Here is a 20,487-nt window from a genome sequence, read left to right on the forward strand (position 1 = left end):
CGACAAGTCGTTGGAGAGACCTTTCAAGACCGCCTTGAATGGCCGAGCATTCTTGGTCTCATACGTGTAGAAATTGTGTTTGTGGTTTTCAAATAACCAACAAAAGTTTGGTGATCTTGTAAAGATTCCGTCAACAAGCGACATTCTCCTCTTCGACCAAGCTGGAACGAAACTTTCAAATTGCAAGTTTCCTTGCAATTCTTCAGTTGCGTTCGAAAGCTGGCCAAATCGGAGACGGAAGTCACTACAATTGGCGGAGCCTTTACTCGTTTCTCGACGGCAGAAGGCTCAGTACGAGGAGAAGGTTCCTTGTCATCAGTTTCGGATAAAACACCGAAACTGTTTGTCAATGGAATTGGAGGATTGACCTCACATTCAGAATCAGAATCAGACCTCAGAAGAGGCTGTTTTCGCTTCACCGACGTAACGACCAAATCTTCAGAAGATTTGCGTTTACCTTTGTTTTGACGCATTTTGCAAGCAAAGTTCTCTTAAAAAGATGGCTTCGTTTGTAAAATACAACAAAATTTCAGGTGGGGTTAGTCTTGAAAAGACTGTTTAGAATTTTGGAAATAACTCAGGTAGTCTTTAAAAAGACTGTGAATTTTGTTTTGAAATAACTCTGAGCTTAGGTAGTAAAAAATACCGCAGCTCTAGTGTCAGTTCACCACGAAGGTTCGCAAGACACTGCCGTTACACGTTGATTTTTGTTCTTTCATGACAAAGCGATTGAGAAAGTCCAATCAGGTCTGGGAAACAAACCCAATGACGCTGACTGGCGGGGAATTAAGAAAGGAGAAAAATGTCATAAAACAATAAATGTATAAATCTCTCCCACCCCACTTTCCGCCCAAAGGAATATGGAGCGCCCTAACATCAGAAGCTGGAAAAAGTAAAATATTTCACGACAAGCGAACGACGATGTGTCCCGCGGGTTCGGTGAGTTCTCGTGAGGTACAAGTCAGGTAGCAAGAAGCGAAACTAATTTGATTGCATTTGATTAAAGGTTCCATAATCAGATGAATAGCATCAGCAGCAGCGTATAAATTTATTGATTTAAGCGGGATCAATTTGATCACGGGACGCGGTCGTTACTACTGTTTAATTTTGACTCGTTTATAAAATTAAGCTGGTGCTGGGGTGTTTGCTCAAGAATTTGGATAAAGCGTGAGTTACCTGTAGAACTCTAATTTATCTTTAGGAAATGGAAATCTTATGTTTCCTGTGTTATTACATCCTATTCTAATTGCTTTTCATAGTTTATTTTTTTCTGAAACTTTTTATTGATCTTAATAAAAACACATCCTTTATTCCGGGTTAAAATAATGTTTTGTTTTGTTTTGTTTGGAGGGAAAAGCCCGTTTGAGTGGATCGCCAACCGATGGGTCCTTCTCAAATAGGCACAAAACCTCTTTTTTTATTGTCAACAGATTTACAGTCCAAATGACAAAAAGGCTTTTACATAATTACTTAAACTAACCTATTAAGCTAACGAAAATTACATACAATATAAATAAATAAATAAATAAATAAATAAGCTACAAGTGTAAACCTAAACTAGAGTATTGTATTGTAAATAATATAGATTCAGCAAAATCGTAAGTTTTATTTAAAAATTCATTAAATAATATAGATTCAGCAAAATCGTAAGTTTTATTTAAAAATTCATTAAATTCGCAACGTTATTGTAGAAAATTTCATCAAACTGTGACAATAATTTCTTTTAATTGACAATATCACTCAAATTTAATGACATCAGCTACCTTCGAAGTCTATCAATTTAAATTCGCAGCAGATGTCCCACGTTAATTAGCGAGAAATTAGAGTAACAACAACTTTGGCCCTGCTCGTTTCCGAGATAGGAGCAGCCGTATCAAAATTCCATTCGTTACGCTCTCTTCAATCCCAAAACCCAACTTCACTGGAAATTGCTTGGTACTTACGCAAATTTTCGTCCTCCGCACAGCGGCAGTAGGCTAAAACAGGTTGGTAAAAGTAGCAAGGGCAACGGCAGGTTGATTGAATTTTCCACCCTCGCTTTTCTCTTATCTCTTTGCGTTGATGTTGATGATGGTGCTGCTGCTGCTGCTGAAGAGGAACATTGGAGAGATGCGCATCCCACTTGGTCCTCGTTAGCTCAGCAGGCAGCAAACCGACGGTCCCCTAGCGACTCGGATCCTGTCCTCGTCGTCGGCAAAGGTTCCGTTTTGACTAAATTAAATGAAATCTAAAAGGGATCAAAATCCGTTCTTTATCTCAAGCAGTGCATCTTCACTTCGATCGAGGGGGTAATTCACTCTCAAACTCAAAGCAGGAGGGTTTGCCCCCCGTAAAGCCTTCCGCTTCGAATAAGGTAATAATTGTATGTGTGCGTGAGTGCGTGTGTGTATGTATGTGTGATGTCATGGCTTGGTCACGGTGTGTTGCGAATGCGAAGGGGTTTTCCGATGAAAAGGACTTATGGCAAAACTATGTACGTACACAAACACGCACGCACATACAGATTTAGAATATTTATGTTTCGTTTCAGCGCCAGTGGAAAATTCACAGCCATGTCCCGCAGAGTGAGTGCGAATGGTATCGATGTTGGAAAAGTCGTTATCACTTTCGCAATGATACAGGGAGACCGTAGAACGAGTTGAGTTTAGGAAAAATAAAGATTTGTTTTCACAAGCAATAAAATAGAACCATCACATCTTGTTTGGTTGTTTGACTTACCTACATTTAGCACCGCCCGAATGTTCTTACAAAGCATTCCTATTTCTGTTTTATATCAAATAAAACACATTCGACAAAAGTTCTTTTAAAAAGTTCAACAGACGTTCTTTATGCGATTTGCCTTAACACTGGTAACACAATCTTTTTTCAGAAGCATAAAAGAATATTCAACAACAACAAAATGTGCGCTTTTTTCAGCATTTAAGTTTTTTTTTGAGGACGTTCAGGAAATATGGTAAATTAGATGAAAAATCAGCTTGGAATTAGTTAGCGGTTCTCAATTTTTTCTTGGCCGCGTACTTATTTTTGTATGAATAAAGCTGCTGGTACCCCGTACATTAAATTTGACATCTTATAAATTTTAATTTCAGAATGTTCATGAAATGGAAATGGAAATGCAACAAAAAGTTCATTATAAAACGCCGATCACAAACATACAAAAACTATTGTAAGTTGCAAACCAAAAGTGGCTAATTGATTACTACTCTACCCTATAACCTCTTTAATGATGCTATTAAAATCACAATTTAGGGGAAATATGCCCATTTTAATCACTCTAAGCCGTTCGACCAATTCTCATCACTTTTGCCGTTTTCCGCTATTAAATCAATATTTCAGATGTATCAACAATGGAGAGTTGCTTGCTCACTTTTGTTTGAGCTATTTATTACTTTGGAACAGTCAAAAACACTTTATTAAAGCTGTAATTCATGATCAAAGTGCTGATAGGCCGATAATAGAAATAGGCTGAGAAAGGGTATAGTTCCCCTAGATTGAAATGGATGCATTGTACTGGCAATGCGATGAATTTACAGATTTTTAGATGTTAAACAAAACGTTTTGAGGTCATAATGAAAAGCATTCAACTTTTTTCATAAACGAAAACAAACTCTCACAATTTCACGGTACCACCTCCCAGTGGCTCTTCTCGTGCAGTGTCACCGTAAGAGGACGTGCCCTCGAGGAATTCTACCAATTTGGTGGGCTCTGTCTCTCTGTTTTCGTTGCGGTGGGTTTCCTTCTTCAGCAGCGCACACAAGGCACATTCTGCGAGGGTGGGCGCCTAATTGAAAGCAAACTAACGAGTGTTTTTGATTTTTATGGGATTTTCTGGCAGTTTTCCCCCGGCGCTCTCGGTGACTGACTATTATTTGATTTGGGGTGGAAATGGAATGATAAAATGTATCATTTACAAATGATACGAATCGTTGAGGGGCGTTTTCTGCTTCCGATAAGGAGGGTGTGTGCGGAATGATTTGACAAATATTTGACTAATAAAGTTGATGATACTTGGCGGTTCCGGCTTTCGTTCCGGGTGGTGGAAGATTGATGTGATGACTTTTTAGGCTGATTTTCGTTGGAGGATTTGAAGGTTAGATATTTCTGTGGCATGATTCTCTGAAGTGTTCATTTTCGAAAATTTCTTCTATAAAAAATCAAGCAACTAATTATTGCCTTGATCACAAAATCTACATCAAGCTCGATGGAATCATTCGGTTTTAGGTTTTATTGATCCAAAAATCAACATCCCATAATCTCGCCTACACTTTCCACCATTCCGGCTATTCCAAAGGTATGTTTCCCCTCTAAAAATTCCTCACATTCCATCGCGAGTCTTTTTATCTAAACCAAGCTGCAGTCTCTCCGGAAGCTCCTCTAGCGATGAGGTCATTCTGTTACCGCCGCCGCCGACGACAACACGTTCAACGGTGTGAATACCTTTTCAGGTGGTCAACACCTTGCTGCGGGTGTTCACGTGGACCAGGTGACAAAATTGAAATGAAGAAATTTTTTAACCGACCAACAACATTCGATCGACTGAGCGCAGTCAGGTTCGAGTCCGGACGAGAACTGCTGAAAAGAATAAATTATCAATAATGTTCGGTGGCGGTTAATTTTGTTCGGGAATATTTTTTAATACATTTTTTCGGCTGCTACTTCACAAATCGATGAGCTGGACAAAGGCAAAGCTATTTCGGGGTCTCTTTTCGTGGCCGGGTAGCCAAACGTGACCAATGATAAATGGACAGAACAGCTTTGTGATGCAAATCGAGTGTGTTTTTTCTTACCTTCTGGCTTGCTTTTCTCTACAAATGAGCAGAAAAATGTATTTCTTTATCATCTTCTGTATGCTTGCTTGCTCTTAAGGTGGGTTGAAATCGGTTGTAACGAATTACGAATTCTCAAGCCAACAGTTGAACTAATAAAATTAGCTTCTAGACAGTCTGCTTAATGGTTGATTAATGCAAACAAACTGGCCACGTGCAACCAGAGCGTCGGAGCCACCTCATTTTCCCAAAACCTAGCTAATCACGTTAGAGCAAAAGCCAGCCCCCATTATTCACCTGTTGAAATTTTCTCATCTGATTGAACCATGTCCTAGCCCAGCCTAGCCTAACCTTTCCCAGGACCACGTCCGTAACTAGACCACTCGTTGTTCCAGATTAATTACGTCGATTCAATCAAAATCAAAGGCCACAAAACTTATCCCGCTGGGCGAATAAAAGGGGATTTTCTCTAGTAATCCACCCGAAATTGATAAACAAGAGCGTAAACGAAGCGCGCGATACCTTTGAATCCACCACGGCTGGCCGACGACCGACGACGTAGAGGTACAGACAAAAAAAATCAGTTTGATGATGGTTGATGGCCCTGTTATCTTGGGCCAGATCCCATCAGAACCAGACCGGTGGGGAAGCAAAAAATTCCTAAATCAAATTATCCCTCGCGCGCTCTCACGTGGTGGCAGAAAGATGAGCGACTTTTTTATGCTCAGTTTTAAATTTTCAAGTTTTGAACGACCGTGAAACATCAAAAGAGAACGATAGAGGAAAATGCTCGCGTAAGTTCAAAATTTTAAATGGAACAGCGTGGAGCCAGAATTGATTTGAGAATTTTACACTCAATTTAGGCATTACAACTTTCAACATGCACTCTTTTTCATGTTTGCTTGCTTGGGTGGAATTTCAACGGAGGGAAACAGTTTTTGATATTTAATGCAATACATAAGAACTGTTCAACTTTTACCTATTTTTGAACTCGTATGCAAAAAACAGAACTTCGACCTTTGAAATTGATTTCTAAACTCGACAAATTGCTTGCTATCCCTATGTTAATCTTTTGTAACTCACAGAACTTCATCAAGTTACGGCAATTTCCCTGAAACTGCATTTAAAAACTCGAGTCGTAATGTGAATATATTACTGCCTTCTCGTTAGCCTTAAGTGATCAAAACTTGTGGCAGGTTTGCCAGATCTTCAAAAATTATTCATTATCATCCTGATGCATGCGAAAATATATTATAATACATAACTTTTGAACTGCACATCTAAACTTCAACAATTTGGCCTACGAGATTTCTCAAAAATCAAAAATCAAATTATTCGCTCTACAGCATTGCCTTGGCGTTCTCGATTGCGAGATTCCTACTCGAAACTAGGTGTCCGAAGGCTTGATTGTTGAGGCAATTGCGAACCTCTTTATACACCTTAGCTTCCATCCATCCCGGGATTCGAACTGATGACCTTTTGGATTGTTAGTCCAACTGCCTACCAGCGACTCCACCGAGACAGAACCCAGGGAGACAACTCCTACACCTGGAATGAGCTAACGACCTTACCTTTTTAGGTTCGTGCGGGGCCAACATTTACTTCCCTGTCCGACGGAAGGCGTGATTAGACAAATCTCGTCTCAAAATTTGCCACCGGGACCTTCTGGGATCGAACCCAGGCCGACTGGGTGAGAGGCAATCACGCTTTCCCCTACACCACGGATCCCAGTACGAGATTTCTTAATTTTGATAGAAGTAATATAGCCTTACCTCAGTGAGGAAGACAAAAATCAATTCATTAGCCGATGCTTTAAAAGTTATAACTCTCATTCGGCAATGTTGTTTTCCAGAGAATTGGATCCTAAAATTATGCTTAGATTGCTGATGTTATTGTTCACAACGATAAAGCTTAATTTTATCAGCACAGAAAGTATCTTGTTTGATAGCTCGTTTCAAGGTGACCATAATTGATCCAAAGTAAAATGTTGTCCTGTAAATTTATTTATTTCTGCTTGTAGAAAAATTTGGCATTATCAAATCAAAAACATAGTTTATGTACATCGATAATAGGATGTAACCAAATTTGGCAATTTTGCGGGCATTTCAGTACCTAAATTGAGCATACCAAACTTAGTCTAACGAAATTGTGCTTTTCATCGACAATTTTCCGGAATCTGAAATAAAGGAATGAACACATTACTCTTCACTATTTTTGTGCCAAATTGCTAGTTGCCCAACAGGTTAAAAATTTTCCCTCCTTCTGCTTACCGCTACTTGACACTCAGCGTCACGGTTTCCATCGCTCTGCACACGAATGCGAGCCTTTTGTAACTTTGCAGCAATAAATTTTTTAATTAAAATTACTTTGTGTATTTTGGAACCATGGGAGAGTAAACGTTCAATTTGACACTTCTTCCAACTGAGAGGGAAAGTGATGAATGTCATAACATCATTATAAACTATACATAAAGTTAATAAAAACAAGATAAAACTTTCAATTTTGCTGTCATCAGATAATTTTAGAAAAAAATGTTTTTAGAGAATTTATTGAAACCCATTAAAAATCAAGTTTGATGTCATCATAATTTATAGTTTCTTTCATAATAAAGTAACAAACCAGGCATTTTTTTATGATTTCATATTTTTTTTATTTTTGAGATAATATAATTATATAATATTTCGATTTACTATGTACAGTTCTCGGGAGCGTTCCTCGCGCTCCCCCTATTTTTTTACTCATTCCATAATCAATAAATTTGTAATCAAATTCTCGATACTCTCTAAACCACCAGTAGCTAGTTGCATCTCTGTTTGCTTCTGATTCGCTCACTTCGTCATGCACTTGCGCTAATCTCGTACACTTGCCGGCAGCTCTTCCTTCGCCACTCGATCGAGAACCGGAAGAACCACATTTGCAGTGCTCACTCTCTGAATCAGCGCGCTTCGTGTGTACAACTATATTTAGCGATTTTTTTTTTGTTTTGCTTGAAGGGCTTTCAATTCATTTAATCGTTAATCTTATTTATACCTAATCTTATCTTGTTCTTTTTGCTCTTGCTCAATGTTCTTCCATAGAGAGCGTGTTAAAAAGTGTGTTGGTTGGATGATTTTTTTCCTCGAATGGAAAAAAATAAAAGGAAAAAGTAACATTTGTAAAAACAAATTGAGTCGCTGGCGCTCTTTCTCTCTCTGGAGCATGAGTATTTTGTAAAAGGAAGGGGGGTTTCATTCTCACGCACATGCTGCAAAAATGGTTCGAACGTAAAATTGCACAGGTTCTCTCTTTTCTCTTACCGCTTAACTATCCTACGTACAAGTGGTTGGAATGTGTGTGAGTGGGACGTGGGACACTTTTGTTTAATATCAAAGTTAATGATTTGTTTCGTGCTCGTTGCACGACCTCTGAGGCGGGATCCGTCGCACTGTTTTAAATCTCTTTGTTTTGTTTTAATTCATACACGGATTTACACCTTTTGTTTGTTTTGATAAGATTTTGGTTTTCTTTTTTATTAAGATTGGGTTTTTAATAACACATTTTGGCGCTGGTAAATCGATGTATGTTTTTTTTCTCAGTTGTTTTTTAAATACTTGCGTTCACTTTTTTTGATCCTATCAAAAATACTGATATGAACAGTTTGATATCGATTCTGGCTCAATTTTGATTGATTCTTTCTCTATACACTTAATTCGAAAATGACTTTCGCACGATTCGAGTCGTTCTTTCTCCTATGGCAGCCTAACGAATAAATTAGAAGGGTGGGGTGGGGGGAAGGTTTTGGGTAGGGGGCAACAAAAACATTAAAAACAAAGCTTTCGAAGCGATCACACGGGGCGCTTCTTCGATATGGTAGAGCGGGTGGAGGATGAACAACGGGAAATTCAGAACTTCGGAAGTTGCGCCTGCTAAAATCGTCGTTGTCGTCGTGAGTGTGTGTGTGTGATATGAGCAATGATTGGCAGCTCTCTCGATCGGGACTTTACACCATGTTGACGTACTTGTCCTGCGGGTTCATGTAGTCGAGGCCGTTCGGACTGAACGTTTGGCCGCCCATCGGACCGCCGGTGAGGGCCGACGTCGAGGCAAGGCCAAAGTTGGCGGATGTCGTGTAGCCGTGGCCGTGGCCCATGTTGTAGTTGCTCTGGTTCTGGTTCTGGAAGTAGTCCATCTGGCTGTAGTAGGACGGGGTGTTGTAGTTGTTCGGGTACTGCTGGTACTGGTTGTGCCAGAAGTTGTACGTTTCGTGGTTCGGTACGTACGCGAGCGAGCTATGTGAGGTCTGCGGGGTGATTGGCGGCGACGGTGTCGTCATGATGGACGAGTTGGACCCCAGTGGCGTCAGGTTGCCGGCGGATGGCCCATTGGCCACGCCGCCAACACCTCCGACTCCACCCGCTCCCAGCGATTGACCTAACCGCGAGTTTATGTTCATGTAGGCCGGCGCGTGGTGCGATAAGCTGCTCAGCTCGGGATCCTTCAGCAGATCGTAGCCCGGAGACGCCTTCATGCCATCGTTACCGCCGCCACCACCACCACCACCGGGGGGTGTGATGAAACGACGACGGTTGCTCCTTTTTTACAGATCACATTGACCGGTGGACTCACCGAAGTCGACGGCGTTATCGGCAGGATCGGCGACGCGTTACTGTGCGCCAATCCTAAACTTCCGTTGTGACTGCTGCTGCTGTTACTCGCGCCCGCTCCACTACCGTTATTGCTTGGCCCACTTCCGGTTCCGTTCGGATGACTGCCGTGACTGCTGCTGTTCATCGGCGTGTGCTTGATCGTGGGCTTGTTGTTGGCGTTCGCTATCGATGAGGTGGTCTTGTTGGCAGAACCGTTGTGGTTCGCTGAAGAGGACGAACCGGAACCGCCGCCGGACTGCCGGCTGGCCGAGTTGGACGAACTGCTGCTGGACGATTTGTTGCTGCTGTTGAGATTGGCGGAGGTCTGGTGCTGGAGCTGCTGGCGACACTTGGCGCGGCGATTCTTGAACCAAACCTGGAAAGAGAGAGAGAGAGACATTTTGTGAAAACATATCCTGATATATGTCACCGGCTACGAAATTAAGAGAAATTAGAGAAAACATGTGTGGTTCAAAAAACGCTAATTTTACTATTTGTGCATCAAAAATGCCACAGATCAATCAAGTATTGCCTGAAAAACTTCCAACTCAACATTTCACCTCTTGTAAGTTGAGCAACTTGAGCCCACCCTCCCCAATCATCCACCCCCGACGGAGAACCGTTAAAGAACTCTTAAAAGTACAATGGTAATTCAATATCCTCCTACACGCAGCAGCACACCCCTCACTTGACTGCCACCCAGCAAACCCGAAACCAAAACCATGCCAACTTTTTCCGTCCTCCCGGCAGTGATTTGTTTCAATTCATTTGATTTTATTACTTTTTGTTCCTCCCCCAACTTGGTTGTCGATGATGTCCCCGGCGGGAGAGGATTATTTGTTCGGGTAATGAAAACGTGATTACGAAATCATTACCTTTTTGCGACCCCTCGCCCACCACCACCCTAGTCTGCGTAGCTAGTCTGTGGTTCCGCCGCACAGCTGGAGATTTTCCGCTACGTTTGGTATTTTCATTCGAGAGGGGAAAAGCTGCCTTCCCGAGGGACTGAGAGAGTTGTGCTAATAGCTCTCCGGTACACTCGGTTGTGTTTTGGGAGCGGAGGGAAATCTCAAGGTGCTGGAATGTTAAGCAAGTTCCATTTCAGAAAATTATTTCATAAGGTGTTTAAGAATATCCTTAATGATTTTTTTTTTAAATAAAATATCGAAAATCATTTCAGTTTTCAAAAAAACATTCTTCTTTACACAACTGAGTTTACCGAAGGACACGCCGTAAAGTAAGCCGTTATCGTTTTCCAACAGCAATTCAATGACTTTGCGAACATGCACAAATCAATGACCAACATGCTCCTGAGGGGGCACATCTGACCAAACTCATATTTCACACAATAAAAGCAATGATTACAATACCGCTTGGCTGTCAGCTTCCGGCCAAAACAAACAAACCCCGAAGCTGCACAGTTACATCTCAATCTGTTTCTAATCTGTTTGCACTTTCTTCCAGGCCTAGAATGATCAATCACTTCTTGGCCCCTGACTCGACAAATTTCCCAGAACCCACAGAGAGCCCTAATGCCTTCTCATTATCACCTTTTCCGAAGCCTCCGCAGTTACGGCTTGAGCAACGAGCGAAAACGGACCCTAAAATCGATCAATTTTTCGCAATCTCACTGCTGTTTGTTGTGATCGGTCGATCGGCCGGAATGTTCCGAGGTTTTGTTTGCACCTCCGGCAATTATTACGTTCGAGTTGGGTTGCGCAAATACAGCCGCCTCTGGTTGACGGTGCGCAGATGGTTCTTGGCGCCCTGTCTGGGGGAATCGACGACATTAGACGGTGAGTTTTTTTTTGCCGATTCGATATTTATGGTTATGATAATCGATGCCGCCGAGTTCAGACCAGAGCCCGGACCAGGCCAGATGGATAGAAGAGAGTTTGGCCATAAAAGGAGATCTGTGGCGCGGAGACAAATGGATTTGATGACGATTTGAAATTTTTGCTGCGATCTGTACGGCGGCAAAACATTTCCTAGGTTTTCTACGGGGGCAGAGAAGGGGTCGTAAAATAGAGCTTTTGCTCGTAAATAAGAGTAATAGACATTTGCGCGACGCGCCGGGTAGTTTGGTTGATAGTGGAACTAATTGATGAATCTTGAGTGACACTAGGTAGTGGAAGGGGAGTCATTTGTGGGGTTAGAGCTTTTTTCTAATAGGTTATTCGAGAACAGTAGTTAAAATAAATTCAGAGAATTCGAGCAAATCTTTATAACAAAATGAACCATTAACAAATTTAAAGTTTTTAAGTTTGTTATGTTTTGAAAATAAATGATTTTGAAATTTTTATAAACATGAAAAACACTTCCTTATCTAGTTTCTGCCGTTACAAAAAATGTGAATCTCATAGAACACTATATCATTTGGTTTTGCCATGATTGCCAGAATTTATTTATAACATAAATCATTCATTGAGACTTAGTTGTCAGGTCAGCTTGACCTCAGTACTATAATTTTCAGTGATATATATAAAATAGTTTCAGAATTGAAGTTTACTCCTCCTAAAACTTGAAAGATTGATTCACAAATCTTCAACAGACTCTTTAATGAAATAAATTTGAAAATTCTGCCTTGAATTCCCCCTGTGTCAAAAATGCTATTTCTGTTTCAACTCAAATCTCTCGCTTCCAATTATCAAAACGCCAACCGCTCGTAAAATTTAATTTCCCTTGTCAACCGACGGTGAAATTCAATTCTTCGTCTTGTGCAACTCCTTGCCTATCTTGTCAGCCTTCGCATCCCTGTCGTCACCCCGCACAGAATTCTTCCCCATGAATAACAAATCCTCCCCGATTATCACTTTATTATTCACCCTATTTTTTCCCGGCGCTGGTGAGTTTATTTTTCCACGTCGGGAAAACTCAACGGCGGCGGTCGTCAAAGTGCAAAAACTTCTTCTATTTTCCGCCGCAAGGGAGGCAGCGAGCAAATTGATTAAAAATTGAAATTAAATCAACATCACACGCGCAGAGTTATTCACAATTTTGATTCCATAGGAGAAGGACGAAAGGAGGAATGTTGTTGTCACACTGCATATGGTTGCTGGCGGGAAAATTCCCACCACATTGTTGAAATGGGGGGTGGAAAATTGAGAGTTTACCGTTGTCCGGTGGCCTTGAGGGTTATTTTTTGCTTCTACCAAGAGTGACAACACTTGTCGTTGGATAAACAGAGTCGTAAGCTGTATCTGGAGTTTTTTTGAAAAGGACAAATAAACCAAATTTTCAGTTTTTGCTTATTGGGTGTTTTTTAATACAAGGCGATTTCAAAAACACCCAAAAAGCAAAAACTGGAAATTTGGTTTATTGGACCTTTTTAAAAAAAAACTCCAGGTATGTTGTTTTTGCCAATTTTAGCATAAAGGTATATTAAACAATTCTAAAAAATTAAACCTGTTTAAAATAATCTTGAATATTTAAAAATTAAACCATGGAACAGTTTCGTGGTTTCCCAAGTAACATTTTTTCCAGGAGTTCTACAAGAGCTCTTCAAGATAGCTACAGCATAGCAGTTTGGACCGCGGTAGGATAAAATTCTCTTCAAAACTTCTTCAGGGGTTTGGAAGAGTACTTGAAGAGAGTTTTATCCTACCGCGGTCCAAACTGCTATGCTGTAGCTATCTTGAAGAGCTCTTGTAGAACTCCTGGAAAAAAATGTTACTTGGGTAGTTACACTGCAGAAACATCCCACGATATTGTATATTTACGATAAATTTATAGACAATTATAATTTCATTCAATTATTTATTTTGCTATCAGCTAAAACCTTATAAAGCATTCTGGCTAAACTTAACTTAATTTTTCTTGAGTCACAAAAAAATAAAATCTACTTAGACCAAACCAATCAAGCTTATATATGGACAGAAAACTGTAAGTAATCGTAACCGTAAGTTACAATACACTCTCAAGCGTCTTTTTGAATTTTAAAGTTGAGCGTACACAAAAGTTTGCGAAATTTTTATGTTTACTATTCGTTGTGGCTTAAAAATTGAATATAAAGCTTTCTTGTAGACATTTCGAGTTGTACTAAATATTATTTTAACTAGTTTGTCTGGAAGACGATTTTTATGTGATTAAACACATATTTTCGAAAAAAAATATAAAGAATTTCAAAATTCTGATTTTCAAAATCACAAACAGGCTCAATGGAAAATCCGACACCTACCTGTACTCGCGACTCGGGCAGGTTGATCTTGAGGGCGACCTCCTCGCGCATGAAGATGTCCGGGTAGCGCGTCTTGCCAAAAAGGGCCTCCAGGACGTCCAGTTGGGCACGGGTGAATGTGGTGCGTTCTCGGCGCTGCTTCCGCGGGTTGACTCCTGTTGATGGGGGATAAAGTTGAAGAAATATGTGAGAAAAATGTTGGCGAAACTAGATTTTGTGTGCTTTAACTAAAAGTTTTTAAAAATAAATTATGAAAACAGAAATCTACTTTAAAAACTAAATTTGATATCTGAAACTGAAACGAAACCGATGCTTATAAAATCTTTGGATAGTAATGAGAGAAATTGTGATATAAAATTTCATAAATATCTTTTTTTAATGTGCAGCTCGATGTTAATTCTGCTTTGGAAATTTCTGAAACGAGAGTATTTGCATTAGTTTTAGCTCTGTAAAAAAAGTTAAAATGTTTCGTTTTAATCCCTCGCTCGATATCAATTAAAGGTCGTCGAACTTACACCCGATATCGCACAAAGACTGAACAAAACAAACAAAAAAAACGTGCATTTATCGATCGCAACTCGGAGTGTAAAAAAAGCCAAATGAGTGCCCAGACGACGACGACAAGGTGGCTTCAGTCGGTCCATATACGGTAACCGCAACGTATTGCTCGTCGCGTGCACCGGAATCGGAAAAACTATCGGGTTTCAATTTTAAGGTTCACTTGCTGTGCCGCCGCGGCGGACTGCGAAACCACTTCACACTAGTTCAAGTTTGAGATATTTTGTCCATAATTAGGCTGATGCAAATACGTTTCAAAATGTGTGTCCCTCGGCTCTGACCGGGGTAAAAAAAATAAATAAATATAAATGTTGAAATAAGCCATAGTTTCAACATTTGCATGGATAAAATGTTTTAAAATGCATTTTACACTAGTTCAGTTGTTTTGCAATCATTAGTTTTCAAAAAATGTAAGATTTGACGAAAACAAAAATTTTAGCGAAAAAAAAACATTCAGCGATAATAAACATCGAAAATTTCCAAAATTCTAAGGAACTTTAAATCAACCCAAACATGCTGAAAATGATTCTAAACGCAAGGGAATGCATTTTAAATTGATTTCAGCTAATTGCATTTCAATTTCCATTAAAATTTTGAAGTTTTTTGAAAATATGTTTTTTTTTTTGTATGTGAGTTCTAGCCTCACCACCACCCACAGTTTATTTTGCTCTTTTTCCCATCCACTCTGTTTGAATATCAATTACCAACTCGAAAAGTTAGACAAACCCTACACATAACTCCAGGCCACGTGACTTGGTCCAAGTTTCACCGCCGGTCGGTGTCATCTTCTAGTGCTTCCACCCCTGGCAGCGACCACCCTTCGTGGGACTGGAACCCCATGGGCCGTTTTGGGTGCGAAAAGTAAATATTTACACTTAATTTTCCACCCTCGTCGTCGCAAAAAGCGCGTCTTTGCATCGTAAAAAAAGTGTGCAGTAGCTCTTCGCTCAATCTTCGGGCAAACGGTCTCAATTAGCATGGAAAAATTAATTGCTGTGAAAACATGACACCACACTGACTGAGAAATGGGTGGCGGGAAAGTGCCGCCGCCGCCGCCGGGCGTTTTGAAGATTATCCCTTCTGCCTAGCACGCGGCATCGCAATCGAATTGGCGGAAAGTTATGTAAATAAACGCCTTGTTGCTGGTTGGGAGGTGGCGGAAAAGTACCGACGGTGGTTACTAGAAAGTGTTAAAGGGAATCGATAATAAATTGCTACAATTTTATTGAAACTGAAAAAATAGCGAAATATTAAAAATCGTATAAATTTTTCTATAGTTGAAATAAGCTTCCATTCAAAACAAAAAAGTTTAAAAATTTGGAAATTTAAGTTGAAATATAATATTTTTCACGTACACTCTTTGAAAATGATAGGAAAATTTAGAAACTTTAAAACTGCTCTGAATGCAACAAGAGCAAACAAATATCTAGAAAATGTGAATGAACATTTCTAGAGTTTTTTTAAAAGTCCTACACGGAGAAAAAAGAGTTCCCAAAATCGTGAACACCCGTTCATGAAATTGAGAACCACGAACGAAGTGTTCAAATGCCATGGTACAATTTGTCTTTCATATGTTTATAGGATCTTTAAAAAAACTTTAGATTTGAAAACATCTAAAAATTTTGTGAAAATTCAAGTTATCTGTGTACCTATATTCGGAATTATTAATCTTAAAAAAAAAACAACTAGCGCTCAAATCGTGACAGAAAAGTCCTCTTTCTTGCGCCTAAGCCTGAAACTGTCATAAATCTGCATTATCCTTTCCAAATGGCGTCTCTCGTTTTAGCGAGCCCCTTCCCTTATATCAGACTGAAAAAGAGGCAAAAATCCTCCCCACCAAAAACCATGCCCCGATGAATGTTCGAGTTTACATTTCCACTACCCTCGCCAACAAAGGGACATCAACCAAAAACAAGCACACACAATAGTGTTTCCTCCGAAACGAAACTAGCTGCATCTGCGCTTTTCCGTACAGTCGAACCGTCACCTTGAACATACATGTGCAATTTGGATTTAAAAGCGACAAACCCTCGATTCCCGATTCCAAACTATGAAAAACAACTTTTGATTCTGTTTGGCGTTGCAGAGCGCATTTTTACATGAACCATAATGTCGGCACCAAATTCAACTCCGAGCCGCCGCCACCGTTGAATGACAGTTACAATTTGTCAACTATCAACAGTTCGGAGACCCGGGTCTGGAAAAGGGTCGCGCCGTGGGACGTCGTCGGCAGGGGCCGGAATTTATTCCACATCACGCCTCGACGCGCGCGTCCCCTGTATGGAACACCCTTGGAATTGTATCAGCAGCAACTGCCAATGACATACTAGAGCGTTCCCGAAGGGCCAGATGGGCGATCGTGATCGACACAAAGAAACATGGCGAATCTGGGCTCTGGAGTGACGTACGATTTTTTGTCCCCTTGTTTTCTAGCCATCAAAGTGTACAGTTTTGTAGTGTAAACAGATGGAAAAATTGTATTTTTGCAGCTGATAGGTTTTCTAACGTTGATTTAATTTTTGAGCAGATCGTGAGGAACCATTTTATTTATTTTTAAACGAGATTACAAAACTCTCCGTGCTCAAACTCAACCCACTTTAACGATTCATCTCAGCGGTAAACTTTATGTGGTAGGCATGGACGATTAACGTTTGTGATGTTTCAGTGCATTCTAATGCAATGGCACACAACAAATGTCAACAAATGACAATAAGAAGGCTAGGCGTAATCTAATCTAAGGCTTTCTCCAGGATTCCTTGGGAAGATTGGCTGCGCTAAAATTTGATTAGATTAGATTAGAACTGTTTTTTCCCTCGACATATTGGGGAATTCAAATTCTATAAACTTAAACATCCTTGCTAAACTTAGACAAAACTGAGTATTATTTAGAATAAACTGAATATTATTTACGTATTTTCGTTCAAATGGCATATCACTCTGATTTTAGGATTTAAACCATATATTTTATTAAATATTTTGGTTACACTTTTGCTTCATTCATTTGATACATATGAATTGAATTCGGAGATTCAGAAAAATAAAATTCTAAGTTATTTTAGCATTTAAACTACCAAAATGTTAAATTAGCATCTCGTTTCTAACCTTTAAGGCACTCAACTCGAATCGCAAAACAACATGGCGAATGTACTCGTTGCAAGAGTGTGCATCACGACGTCTTTGCGGACACGAAGAATCGCGCAATCAGCCTCTACAAAAAGCTGCAGCGGGCTTGCACAGCGAATGCAGCCGGGAAACACATTCACCACACAAGGAAACAAGAAGCAGAAGAAGAAGTCGGACCGTAAATCTGCACCGCACTTCTCCCAGCGGCTCCAGCTGGATGGTGTTTGTCCTCTCTGTCACGCCACCCGGACGCGATGTCACATTTTCCCTCTTTTTCAAGCAGCAGAAAACTGCCGCACTAGCGATGCTTAAAAGTGTGCTCAACGCTGAATCGACGACGTCGTCGTGTTCAGCAAAAGTAGCTGCGCCAACATCATGAAATATAAATGACGTTTTTCTTGTCGAATGGCTTTAATGGGTGAGCAGGAGTTGGAAAAAAGGGAGGATCTCCCCCTCGTTTGCGGCATCACTTGAAGTTGCACGGGGAGGGGGTTTCGCTTGGGTTTCGCAATGGTAACTGTAGCGTACATCCATTTGTAGAGTTGGGAGTCCTATTTTGGGCTTTGGTTCGTCTGTTTGAACTAGATTAATGTCCGGAAACAGCCCGAAACGAGCAGTATTCGAGTGTGAGGAACATTTGTAGAGTTCCCAGCGTGAGCTTTGACAGTTATTGTAGAGCGATTCAAACGCTTGCTAAGGGGCGTGGTTAGACAAACGATTTTGTTCATACGTCGCTAAACCAACACGCGACTTTCAAGACCAAAAAAGGTTACCCAACTCTACTCCTCCAAAAAAGCGAGGGAAGAAGGGATGCTGTTTGTTGATGTTGTTTCCCTTGTTTGGTGGGTGATTCCAACGCGCCTCAAGGGACGTGAAACTCCTTGCACGCTACACTGAAGTGGCAGGATTCCCAGCCCCCCTGGATGTATGCCACCGCCGATACACGACAGGGAGGGGAATGTATTTTGGTTGCCACCCCGTTAAGCGGTTTATCTTTCCGTTTGCAGGCGCACAACGGCGCTCACGTTTCTTCTGCCGTGATAATGGGGCAAATGGATGCTTTTTTGCCCCCTAACTTTTCCCTTTTTTTGCTATAGATGGTTCTGCGGGACGCTGTAAGGACTCTCCTTGCCCAAGAGCAGAGACGACAAGCGCTAGCGATGGCGAATTCTGTGTGTGACGCAGAAGCATTCTTCCGTGGGCATTGTTTTCTTCGTAAACAATTCTCCCAAGGTTTGAAATATGGCAAAGTGGTGGGTCTGAATGGCTTCATGTTCTTGGGGCTTGTTTACAATCCGGCAGAAAACGAACTGTATTTGCCAAGTTTTTTTTCTGTATTTCGCTCGAGGACAGATTCTTGACAGTACGCAGTTGCCATGTAAAACCGTTTTCAGGACATTTCAAGAAATTTCAGCTGAGTGTTAACAGAAAAAAAAAAATCATCAAAATCATTTCAATAAGCAATTGAAGAAAACTACACTGAACACTCACTAAGAGAAAATTCCGTGAAGTCGGCAAGATTTGAAGATTCGGAGTCGATATTTTTTTTTGGGAAACCGGAGTCGGAATCGGACTTAGAAGCTTCAAATAGTAGTTGTGATAGTATTTGGGGTAAGATTTTAAGATTCACAGTCGGAGTCAATGTTGCTATATCTCCAAAACCTGGAATCAGAGTCGCATAATCTGCAAAAGCTTGTGTAATAGTGGCCTAATCTAAAGAATCTAAAGGCAAATGTTTCTAAATGTTCACTAGTTAAGGTTTAAAAAGTTAGCCGATACCACTAACTATGTTACTTCGAATGTAAACGAACAATTTTAATTCTGAATACGGTTAAAAGAAAAAATATTTTCGGAAATGTTTAAAAATTAAAAAAAAAATCAATGGGTGTCGTACCCCTTAATCATAAACGAGAACTGTCAAAAGAAATCAGCATTGTAGACGAGTTCTTTTAAGCTAAACTTGAAAGATTAGAAGCCAATTTTTGTTATTTTTATTACTCACACATCAAATGGGTAAAAAATTAAAAAATGTTAGCAAATACTCATCCAACTTGAGCTAAAAGAGGAAACGTTGACAGTTCTCGTTGATGAACGAGGGTTACGACACATATTTTTTCTGAAAACTTTTTTTTCTATTATTCGAAACTTCCAATTGTTACGAATCAGCCAGAGAAAAGCTAATAAAAAGTCAATTCACCATAATCCGGTCTTCGCTCCCGCATCCAATTTTACTGTCAGGCTAATCAAACCGAACGCAACAGAGTGCAAATGTCATCCAATCTGAGAATAATTTCATCTTTCCAAAACATGGTTTGGCGTGGAGCACAACAATTTTTCTTAATTCGAATTCGATGTAACATTCAACTTCCATTAATGGTCCTTTCACTTTGCGCTTCAAAACTAATTAAGAGCAAACATGGCTACCGCCATTTTGGATCCCCCTTCGAACACAGCTCCCCCCTAAGATTCCAAATCATCAAAATCAAATCAAAATTAAATTCATCAACATTTGCCGCTGGACACCCGTTGCTTCACTTGGACAACAAATCAAAACTCTCGCGCGACTCTTTTCGGAGCCGAGAGATCAATTAAAAGCGCGGTAGCTCGGAAAAGGCCATTAGAGAAGCCATCGCGAGGTGGCGGGGGTAAGATGATACGGCTCAGGCTTAACCGCTCGGGCTCGCCATCACTCTAATGGAATTAACGAAAATTAACGCACCGAGAGTCGTCGCGCGCAAAGATCGTGTGAATATTTCATAACAGCCCTTCCTAGATTGGCGGCCCGCGCGGCGGCAAAACCGCGTCATCGACCTGTCAAAAATTGGACTCCGTCTTCTTTTTCGTCGTGGTGTCTTTTCGACGGGAGCTTCTGGGCAAATTTTCCCACCGCACGGTGAAATGCTCTTACGCGCGGCGGTACGTGTGTGAGTATCATCGGCGGCGTATCGATAATCTAAAAGGCGCGTTGGGCAGTTGGACGACCCCTCGTCACGATCTGGCTCTGGCGGGAATGCTTTTAAGAGAAATGACAGATGAATTATTGTCAGGAAAGTCACTCGAGCGTGATTTGATGCTCCGGGTTGTCAGGGTCTGCAGCAGTGCGGTCCCGCTTCGTCGTCGCGGTCCCCGTGTTTCGTTTCAGTTTCAGATAAGAGAGCGAGGGACCTCTAAAATAGGTTTGCTCTAATGGGAGGGAAGAAAACTAACAAGATCTAAAACTAATATTACATATCAATCA

The 20,487-nt window shown here is 40.7% G+C and overlaps 1 protein-coding gene across 1 annotated transcript in view; it reads right to left on the minus strand.

The window, feature by feature from the left end:
• Positions 1 to 7,747: 7,747 nt before the first annotated feature.
• Positions 7,748 to 20,487, minus strand: part of LOC6038638 (homeotic protein ocelliless) — a 35,346-nt gene continuing 22,606 nt past the window's right edge. Inside the window, 4 exon segments of the mRNA XM_038248413.1 lie at positions 7,748 to 9,288; positions 9,290 to 9,343; positions 9,345 to 9,767; positions 13,569 to 13,723. Of these exon segments, the coding sequence (XP_038104341.1) occupies positions 8,746 to 9,288; positions 9,290 to 9,343; positions 9,345 to 9,767; positions 13,569 to 13,723 (1,175 nt within the window). The 3' untranslated portion in view covers positions 7,748 to 8,745.

The sequence above is a fragment of the Culex quinquefasciatus genome, chromosome 1 (genome assembly GCF_015732765.1).
Source record: "Culex quinquefasciatus strain JHB chromosome 1, VPISU_Cqui_1.0_pri_paternal, whole genome shotgun sequence".
In the NCBI taxonomy this organism is placed as follows: Eukaryota; Metazoa; Arthropoda; class Insecta; order Diptera; family Culicidae; genus Culex; species Culex quinquefasciatus.